This window comes from Callorhinchus milii, unplaced genomic scaffold (assembly GCF_018977255.1).
Source record: "Callorhinchus milii isolate IMCB2004 unplaced genomic scaffold, IMCB_Cmil_1.0 Scaffold2, whole genome shotgun sequence".
Classification (NCBI taxonomy): domain Eukaryota; kingdom Metazoa; phylum Chordata; class Chondrichthyes; order Chimaeriformes; family Callorhinchidae; genus Callorhinchus; species Callorhinchus milii.
In genome coordinates, this window is record NW_024704743.1 from 47,805,586 (window position 1) to 47,816,589 (window position 11,004).

The 11,004-nt window shown below is 43.3% G+C and overlaps 1 protein-coding gene across 2 annotated transcripts in view; it reads right to left on the bottom strand.

Moving 5' to 3' along the window:
* The window catches only part of tax1bp1b (Tax1 (human T-cell leukemia virus type I) binding protein 1b), a 77,684-nt gene extending 66,943 nt beyond the window's left edge, over positions 1-10,741 (bottom strand). For both annotated transcript variants that reach the window (XM_007900481.2, XM_007900480.2), the window contains exons 1-2: positions 10,672-10,741; positions 896-1,087 (exon numbers count right to left, since the gene is read on the bottom strand). In XM_007900481.2, the coding sequence (XP_007898672.1) occupies positions 896-1,072 (177 nt within the window). In that variant the 5' untranslated portion in view covers positions 1,073-1,087; positions 10,672-10,741. The remainder of the gene's footprint in view (positions 1-895; positions 1,088-10,671) is intronic.
* Between the last annotated feature and the right edge of the window lie 263 nt (positions 10,742-11,004).

Consider the following 11,004-nt stretch of genomic DNA (forward strand, 5'->3'; position numbering starts at 1 on the left):
GTTAACTAATTCCAGGCATATATGGTGAATTTAATCTATGTTTAGGATTTCAAGTAAATGATCTAGTAACTTCCACTATACATCAGATCTCCTTTTAGTTTATCTCTGCAAAATGGATTTACAATTGAGGTGGTTACTATTTACAGGTATTGTATTTCCCTAAAATAAAAAGGGGATTAGGATATATTTTTGAACTGCAATGATTTTAAAGAAAGATATCCTATATATTCTTTAATGAAACAAGATTGTTTGCATGTACGTGTTGAAGAGGAGGAAGTAATGATATTCAGCCACTAAAACTGTACCAAGTTTAAATAAACTTGAACAGATTGCCTTTAAATTGCAGCACAGATATCGTTATAAAATTGTTGCAATGTGGATCCTACTCATTTTTCACGTGCACAACCGGTCTGCCAGCTTCCCACCCCTAACGCTTGTGTTAAATTGGCCGAATTCCATATGATCAGGTTGCTGCCCTCACTTCCTGCTTTGTGAATACATATCACACAGGAGGTGACAGTGGTGGTGACTGGATGACCCGGAAGTTAGCTTTTACTTAATGGGAGAAGGCAACCAACTCACTCTCTGTGCCGGCCATCTGTGCCCGTGCACATTGAAACTGGATAGTGCACATTGTTATATTGCTGTTTGGGATTTTATGGAACCTAACCACTGCATTGCAATGGAGTGCCACTGTACGTATATTTGTGACATCTTGGAGATAAAAAAAATATTCTGGACCAACTTTCCTGTTATTTTCAATACAGCAAATCATTGTGCACCAGCTAAGTTCATATCTAGGATGTGTTACTAACACTATAATAGGTCTATAATATGAATTATATGTATACCAATTTAAATGGCAAAAGTCATCCTCCATTGTTGCGGTGCTTACCTTAAAAATTCCAACCCAGTCCTTGTGGTGTGGTTTGATGCAAGGAGTCAGAATATAGTGGCACTCAAGAGGAGCGTGAGGGATGTAACTTTTTGCCACATTTTGAAAGATCACGTGTGCAAAATTTGATGCTTGCATTGTGCTGCTTGATGGCAATAAGACGTGAACTAAATCCATTCTTCAGCACGATTTCTGTGAAATCAAAAGAATGTGAAATTACTTAAAATTCACTCAGTACATGGCATCATTATTAAACTATAATGCAGCAACTAAACACAATATCTTTTAATTACATTTTTATTTCAGAGAATAAACATCAATAAGAATATTTGAAATTCTAGAGAAAAAAAAACAAGGTCCATCCAGTTTACCTTCTACCATCCTGGCAGTCGCATACACGTGTCATGTCCTGAACTACTCATGTTCCATATCCCAAAATATTATTGCCTGAAAGAAATCTATCTAATTTGCATTTGAAAGAATCAACACTTTCTGCTGTCGCCCTAGGGAGCCTGTTCCATAGATTTACCACTCACTCACTGAAATAATGTTGCCACAGATTTGTTTTGAATTTACCCCCCTTTAAACGCAGGCCAGGTTCTCCGATTCTACTGTTCTGAACAAGATGAAACAGCTTGTCATGATCAACATTATCTAATTCCTTTAGAATCTTAAAAACAGCAATCATATCACCTCTCAAGCTTCTCTTTTCCAGGATGAACATTTCGTATTTACTCAAGTCGCTCCTCATAATCCAGTCCCTTCATCCCCTCAATCATTCCGATTGCCCTCTTTTATTTCCTCTCAATTGCTGCAATATCATTTTTGTACTGCGGCATTCAACACTGTACACAGTATTCCAAGCACAGTCGCACAAATAAAATGTAACACAGTTTACTGAATGTAACAATATTTTACAACAAACGCAATATAATTTTATAACAAATACCAGCATACATTTCCTTTTATTAAAAAAAATACTGAATTTCAGAGTAGTTCAATACTGTGCTTGTTTAGCACCACAAGAATAGGCAACATTGAAAGGAATTAAACAACTCAAAGGAGATCCTCGAGGGAACAGCAAGCAAATCTCTAGTTACAATGATTTCAGCATCCCCTCTGGACTTTGATGCTAATGTATAACTATTGAACTTCCATTTGAAACCAACAGACATATATGAAATTTTTTATCTCAAATGCTAAAGACACGTAGCACAAAATTACACAAAATGATATGACACAGAAACAGGCCATTTGGATCAACTCGTCTTTCCTGATGTTTATATAGTACTCTACATGAGCCTCCACCTCTCCTGTTCTTCTCTTTTACCCTCTATTCCCTTCTCCCTTGTGTATGCCTCAAATTTTCCTCTTCAATACAATGTTAGTTTTTGCTTTTACCAAAGCTTCCAGCAATGAGTTCTGCATTCTCACCATTATCTGTGTAAACAAGTTGCTCCTAAATATTTTAGATCCACTACTAGCCAACTTAAAGTTGGGCTCTCTCGTTTTGGCCTCACAAACTAGTGGAAACTGCCTATTAATGTACACCTGCCATCCAATGAGAATTCAAACCTGCACTTGTCAGATATCAAATAACCAACGAGTAACTATCCCTTGAGAAGGGCAGAGGGAAAAGATGTGAGCAGCTTCTTTTTGCTGAACTGGCTCCAAGGTGACATATAGCAACAACGGAGTGTCAGAATTGAATATATCCTTTGTGGCGATCTCGGTAGTCCGATTCTTGAGCCATGCAGTTCCGCAGTACTCCAAGGCACTGCTGACAAACCAGCCAGTCTGGCTCACTGGAGGACATAGATCGGCAGACCAGTTACTGGGGGCAGGGATTCTTCCCATTCAGCTCACTGCAAGTCAAAGCCCTAAAGGGTGTGGTGGTCCTAGCTGGACAAGCAACAGGAGGCGTGCTTTCATTGGAAAGCTATGTGTTTTTAGATGGTTAAACGCCAGCAGTACACCAATGCATCTCTGGAGTCCCCAAACTTGGCTCTTGCCTAGCTACTCTACGGAATTAAGGAATGCAGTAAGTTAAGTAAAATTGTCCACCTTCATTTAATCCTTTCATAATTTTAAACACCTCTATCAAGTCCTCTCTCAATCATCTCTCTCTAGAGACCAAAGCTCCAACCTGACCAATCTTTCTTGATAACTTTATCCACTCATTACCTGGTAATATCCTAATGCGGTACTCTCTCCAATGCTACAATATCCTTCCTGAAATTGTCCCTATCAAATCTATTATCTTGGTTAGTATTAAGTATATTACTTCCCTGATGACCCAGTTGGTAAAATTACCAAACAGAGTGAAGTAAGCCATATAGTGTATTCCCAAAAATACACTCAAGAAGGGCTGACGGTCAGTCCGAGTCTCTGCAGTTTTAGTTCTCAACCTAGTTAACAAAGGGAGCCCTGCACTTTGCTTTAACAGTACAAGACTAGGGAGAGAGAAAATCACCTAGAATTCCAATTTCTGATCACTATTCAATAAGCCTTGCTGAAAAATGCACGTTGTATGGATGCCACTTTAAACAAAGACTGGGCTCAGCTTTGATATCCCATCCCATTGGATAAAAGCCTGGCATAACACACCTTGGACTCCACTTCAAAGAGATACTAAAGGGTATCCAATACCCATGTTATGACATTATGTCAGCATTTTTAGAAGAAAAAGGAAATAGTTCTTTTTTTAAAAAAATTACGGTAAATGAGATCAGTTTGTTTCCACACCAGCAACTGATGTTAAGCTGAAGCTACACTGTAACATGAAAAACACTACCACAAAATGACAAAATATCCACCATTGCTAAGGCTTTACATTACAGATGCTAATCAGACTTTTAATGCTCAGGTAATTCACAGCACTCAAAGGGGAGCCTGACAAAAGTAATTTTTTAATCACTTTTTGAAAATAATAATAATAATAATCCTTGCATTTGATATAGCGCTTTTCACGTCAGGAGGACATCCCAAAGCACTGCACAGAACACACTGTAAAGTGAATTGACTGTATATTTGTGGGCCTACGCGGCAGCCAATTGCGCACAGCAATGTCCCACAAACAGTCGTAGCTTGAAAATGACTAATTTATTATTGTTTTGGATTTTTGGAGGGATTATTATTAGGCTCTGTGTGGAGTAAGGAAACTTGCCCAAGGTTTCGCCCTGACTGGAATTGAACTCAGGTCTCTCGCTTGCAAAGCGAGTGCTCTAACCACTGAGCTACAGGACTCCACACAGGTACAAAAAAAATTCACATGTACAAAACAAATTATAAATTATTTTCTGAAAACATGACTTAACCCAGAAGTGATGGATGTGTAGCTGTTGTAACATTTGTGTTTTAAATTGTGTTCTCTTCAAATATTTATTCAATTCACTTTTAAAGACTATAGATTGGCAGATTGCTTTCCAATCCCTCCAAAAAAAATCGGCCTCTCAATCCATGATTGTGGGACACCGCTGTGATTGTTGAGCCAAATTGGTTCGCCCACAAACATACAATCACTCCAGTTTAAAGTATATCCTGAGAAGCATTTTGCAACGTCTCAATTACATAAGGCGCTATATCAAATTCAAGGATTATTATTATTATAATGACTCAGGAAATAATTTATGTTAAAAACTATTTAATTGACTTTTCATGATCTTTCATAAAAAGGCAGATTTGTTTAAAATATCGCCCCACTCCTTATGGCAATTACTCATCCTCTAGCAAGTTGTGTCTAGACAGTGAGTGTTGGCTATTTAATTAATTGTGGCATTCATAGACCCACTATTTCCAGCAGACAAATAAGCATCAGGAGTAGGAGCCCTGACTGTTTTTAAATGGAACAAGACTCATTTTTCCTTCTTTAGACCAGGAATACTGAGGCCAACTGCAGCACCCCTGTTGAGACCATCTAACAGCACAGACCACAGAAAACACCTGGACCGTTGCCAATCGGCATGGTTTAGTTCTGCAATGGGAGGTGCACTGAATTCATTAAATCATTGGGGTGCCTTGATCCTAAATTTTTCAATTAATTTTAAAGAAAAGGTTACGCTTTCAAAGAACCCCAACAAACCAGTAATGAAGTGGATTGTGAAACAGTTTCATTAAATGTAGATATTTTAATAGTTAAATTCTTAATTATAAGTATACATGAATCAAGATGACAACAAATATTGTTGTACCATAAGGTCAATTTAACTTTAAAATGAATACTTATAATCTGAAAATAGCATTGTATTTATGCCAATTTTTTGGTTGCTGCAGGGTGAATGTATTTAATGGTTTCAAAACAAATAAATGCTCATTGAGTTATACACGATTACTGTAGTTATTTGGCATACAAAGTGCTACTAAAAATCATGGAGGCAAAAGATTAGTGATGGTAATGATGAATAGTAGCAACCAACATTTGTACTTAATCATACAGAGTATTACCAAAATGAAAATAGTCTGCAAAGTAAACTATGGGTCATCCAGTACGGATTTGGAGGAAGTCATAGTATAGGCATTTACTGAAACAAGCAATTCTCCCTGCAAGAGCTGATAACATGTGCAAAACATACTGACACCTTATCTTTTAAGAACAAAGCAGTGGATAAAGTATGCATACATGTTGATTTGTAAGTTTACACTAATGAGCAATCTTTTGGATATGACATTCAAACAGACTGTGCTCCCTTCCCTGACGTCATTTAGCTGGTTATCTTAGTAAACCCTGCCCATCAGTTTATTCCGCCATGTAAAAAAAGTCATAGCTATGAAATATTTCATACCACTGGTGATCATCATTAAAATATTCAGCGATCATTTTGTGTCACATTTTTAGAAGATTTAAATATTGAAAATAATTTGTGCTTTTGTGTAGTGTATATTTCAATACAGCAAACTCCCTGCTAGCCTCAAGTATCGTGAATTTGCTAGATCAGTTCCAAGAAAAAATTCCGCGATTCAAAAGTTTTCAAACTCTCTCCAGCCCACATGATGCCCACATTTTGGACACTGATTAGTTTAGCCGAGGGCATCAACAGAGGTACACTGTGTCAGTGGTGAGAAGAGATTTATTTTTATTTTTGGGGTTTGGTCTATTTTATTCATTTAAAAATTCATTTTTATTCATTTTAATTGTTAAGGAGGATTTATTTTTACTTATTTTATTTATTTTAAATGTTATGGATTAAAATTAGCAGTTAGCCAGAAAATCTGGTTTGCTGGACCAGATCTCGCCCCCTATTTTAGTATGGTTCACCAGGGATTTAGTGCATACAACATAACATGCAGGAGTAGGCCATTCGGCTCTTCGAGCCTGCCCCGCCATTCAATCATGGCTGATCTTCTAATCTAATTCAAGCTAATACCATAACCCCGCCTTATCCCCATATCCCTTAATCCCTTTTGCAATAAGGAATATATCTATTTCTAAATATCTATTTCTAAATGTATATTAGTTGCAGATAACTATACCATATTACAAATGTAGTTTACATGTTGTGAAATGAACTTTTAACAGTTAACATGAAGGATTGAGTGCTTAATTCCTATCTGCAAAGTACTATATCAAATTAAGATGTTAGTTACATAGGGCAGTAATTTCTTTCAGCTAATATCTTTAAGCTCATATAATATTAGGAAACACAAAAATTAAACTTCAGTCTCAGTGACATTGCAAAAGCAATTAACCCTTCCAGATGTTATATTATTGAGTTTGGAATTGGTGGCAACAGAATAGCTAATACTGTAATTCTATCAACAATAATTTGGGTTGAAGTTCCAATGTAGCTGGTCTGGAGATTTGCCTGAGAATCCTGGCTACCTACAACATGAACTCAATTTTCACCCAATGATTGGGTAGCTCTTGGACCAAATGGCCTCCTTTTGTGCTATAATATTCTATGATTCTATATTATAAATAAAGAATTCTGCTTCATTAACCATATTATACATATTTCATTAAATTTTCAGTACTTTGCACCTAAAGCTAGTTCAGTAGCACATAATCTCTGATCTGTAAAATCACAGCCCTCGATATTATCCAGTTCATATCACCATAATATCAACATGTACCACAAATAAATACTTAGGAGTATCCAAACCAAGCTGAGATTTCCATGCATCCTAACTACACATGGAAATCCCAAAGATAGATTGTTGAAATGAAATACACACTCTCCCTGGAGGGATGCATCCTGCTTACCTAATTCCAGAAAGTATTAGGCGCAGGTTAGCAACAGCCAAGGCCTAGGGAACCCAGAGTGTGCATTGGGGTACTGCTGGAGTCTAACCAGCTAAAACCGCATAGCTTGCCATTGATATTGCAAGCTTTCCCGCTGCTTGTTCAGTTAGGACCACCATACTGGTTAGGGGTTTGGCTTACATGGTTAACAGGAGCTGATTGAGATGACTCCCTGCCCCCAATGTCTGATTTGTCCTTTCTGGTCCTGCCGATGAGCCAGGCTGGCTGTGCTATCATCAGCAGTGTCCTGGAATACTGCGGACCCACCTGGCGCAGGAACCAAACTACTGAGACCGCCACAGAGGGCTGGGTCGATTCAAACATTGCCATGTCTGTTATCTTGGAGCCAGTTCAGCTCTAAGGAGACCCCGCTTACCTCCACCCTCCCATCCCCCAAAGAGGACAGTCACCCAAGGAGGATAGTCAAAGAGATATTAAAACTATATTCATGTCACAGAACAGATGAATTTCAAGATTCTCACACTCATCTACACCTAGTGCATAACTCAATAAGCAGTAGTTTATTTTGAAAACATTAAATACATTCATCCTGCAGCAACCAAAACACTGGCAGAAATACAATGCTATTTTCAGATTATAGTCACTCATGCCCCAGCATCTCCGTACCTCTCCAATCTGTCAACACCCCAAATCTACTCATTCTTCGCTCAGCTGGCTCAGGCTTCTTGTCCCCTGACCCCCTCCACTCCACCTTAGGCAACCATGCCTTCAGCCATGATGACCCAAACCTCTGGAACTCACTGGCTTAATTCCTCTTGCCCTCTCTTTACCCATCTTCAAATGGCACCTGTTGGCTTTCCTCTTCAATTGTGCCTCTGATCACCTCACCTGTCTCCTCAAATCAACAACAAGATTACATTTGTATAGCACCTTTCATGTCAGGAGGACGTCCCAAGGCGCTGGACAGTGTACAGCATTTCAGACCCAAGCTGGGGTCGGGGGGAGGGGGGGGAGAATGGAGGAGAGGGAAAGGGGGGTGGCCGATGGCATGGTCGAAGAGGAGGGTCTTGAGGCGGGACCTGAAGGAGGCTAAGGAGGGGGCGAGGCGGAGTGACTGGTGGATGGAATTCCAGAGGTTGGGGGCAAAGTGGCTGAAGGCTCTCCCGCCAATGGTGGGGCGGGTGGGTTGGGGGACGTGGAGCAGGCCAGAGCCGGCTGAGCAGAGGGAACAGGCGGGTTGGTAGGGGGTTAGGAGGTCGCAGGGTTAGGGTGGGGCGAGGCCATGGAGGGCTTTGTAGGTGAGGACCAGGATCTTGAACTGGATCCTCTGAAGGATAGGGAACCAATGGACTCAGACGAGAGAGGGGGAGATGGGGTCATGGAGTTTGGTGCGGGAGAGGACACGGGCTGCAGAGTTCAGGATTATCTGCAGCCTGTGGAGGGAGGAGTTGGGAAGGCCGACAAGCAGGGAGTTTGCATAGTCGAGCCTGGAGGTGATGAAGGTATGAACAAGAGTTTCAGTGGCCTGAGGGGTGAGGTAGTGGTGGAGTCGGGCAATATTACGGAGGTGAGGGAAGGCATAGCAGGTCATGGCTTGGATGTGGGGAAGAAAAGCCAGTTGAGGGTTGAACAAGACACCCAGGTTCCTGACTGGCTGGTGAGTTGTAGTGAGCAACCATGGAGGTTGATGTTGCCAGAGCCTGAGGTGCTGAGGCGCTGGCGCGAGGCAATCAGGAGGGCCTCAGTCTTGTTCACATTCAACTGTAGGAAATTTGCCCTCATCCAGGACTTGATGTTTGACAGGAAGTCTGTCAGGACAGCAGTGGTCCTGGAGTTGAGGGTGGAGGCAGAAAGATAGAGTTAGAGGCAGAAAGATAAGATTTGGGTGTCATCTGCATACATGTGGAAGTTGACCCCATGTCTGCGGATGATGTCACCAAGATATTAATATCATGTAGATATTAAAGAGAGGGCCAAGGACAGAGCCCTGGTGGACGCCAGACATGACAGTGCGGGGGCTGGATCAAATCAGCATCAAACTCAGCCACTGTTCAGCACTCTGAGACATGACACTACATGAGGATGCTTTATTAATGGAATTTGTTCTTGTTCTATATATGACTAAACTTCAACAACAACAATTTGCATTCATGGAAATGAAGTGTCCTTCATTTTAGTAGCATCTCAGATCCCTTAATAGGATTTTGCAGCAGAATTATGATTTGAAATCTAAGTTACTGCTGTCCTCTTCCGCACCAGGCTCCATGACCCTATCACCCCCATCTTCAACCGACTCCACTGGCTTCCCATTACCCAGAGAATGCAGTTCAAGACCCTGGTCCACATCTTCAAAGGCATCCATGGACTTGCTTCCCCCTACCACTGCGATCTCCTAACCTTCTACCAACCCACCCATTCCCTCCACTCAGCGGGCTCCAGCCTACTTCACATCCCCAGCCTCTCCTGCCCCACCATTGGCGGGGAAGCATTCAACCACCATGCCCCCACCCTCTGGAACTCCATCCCGCAGTCCTTCCACCTCGCCCCCTTTAAGACCCATCTCAAAATCCTCCTCTTTGACCGTGCTTTCGATCACCATGCTTCCCCCCCCTGCCCTCCACCCTCCCCGGTCCCCAGCTCAGGTCCAAAACACTGATTGTCCAGTGCCTTGGGACTTCCTCCCGACGTGAAACGCGCTAAACAAATGTAACTTTGTTGTTGTTGTTGGCGGGTGGTGGCGTTGGGAGTTCCAGTCCCGCGAGCCGGAATTTCCAGCTAAGTGTAATTGCAATGCCAGTGCCAGCATTTTGCGTCAGCGGCACTTTTTCAGTGTGTGTGTGTGTAAAAAAAACCGCCTGGACCGGCATTGTGATTGCCTGAATCCTGTGAGCAGAAGATAACGGATAAGCTTCAAATTGAATGGAAGTCGATATCGCTGCCAACTGTCCAGGGCCTTGGGACGTCCGTCCCCCCCCCCCCCGGCGCGAAAGGCGTTACACACCAATGCAATTTGCTGTTGTGAACCGGTGAGAGGGTCTACACACCGGGATTATGTCTTTTTTAATTTCGGTTTCAGGTCCGGCCGGTCCGCGAGGTACAAATTCCACATCCCTGGGAGTCGGGTAACAGCGGGGGGGGGGGGGGGGGGGGGGGGGGGGGGGGGGGCGGAGTCACTGTAATAATAATCGGTACATTTGCTATAGCGCCCCTCGCGTCGGGAGGACGTCCCAAAGCGCTTCACGGGACACACTCGTCAATAAAAGTGCGGCGTTTATGTTAATCACCACCACGACAGACGGACCCGCGCAGCCCCTCCCCGGGCACAGGCCCGAGGGCGCCGCTCGGTCCCTCTGGTCGCGGTCCCAGCTCCCGGCGCACTTTACCGAGCGGGGTCTACAGCTCGGGCCCGTCAGCCCGGGGTCACAAGCCCAGCGGGTGGCGGGAGGACGACGCCACTGTTTACATCTCCTCCCGGTCTCCGTGCCTCCGGGAAGCGGCCGGCGGCCATTGACGCGCCAGTGAGCGGCTCCCCGGCGGTTGGCGGTTGGCGGCGGCGCGCGCGTTTGCTCTCTCTCACCCGCCGGTGCCCGGTCCCTCGGCCGCTCGCGGTGTCGGCGCTGCCGCTGCTTCCCCCTCCCCCTCGCGCCGCTTGTGACGACACACAACAAGGGCCTGAAACCACTTCCGGTGTCAGGGCGCAGGCGGCGACACAGCTTGAGGTGCCGGGGGGGGCGGGGCGTGGGGGGGGGGGATGGTCAGAGAGGTTACAGCCTGCCTGTGCCTGCAGGGGGCGCCCTGTGCAGCTTTACAATAATAATAATAATAATAATCCTTGCATTTTATATAGCGCTTTTCACGTCGGGAGGACGTCCCAAAGCGCTTCACAGAACACACTGTAAAGTGAATTGAC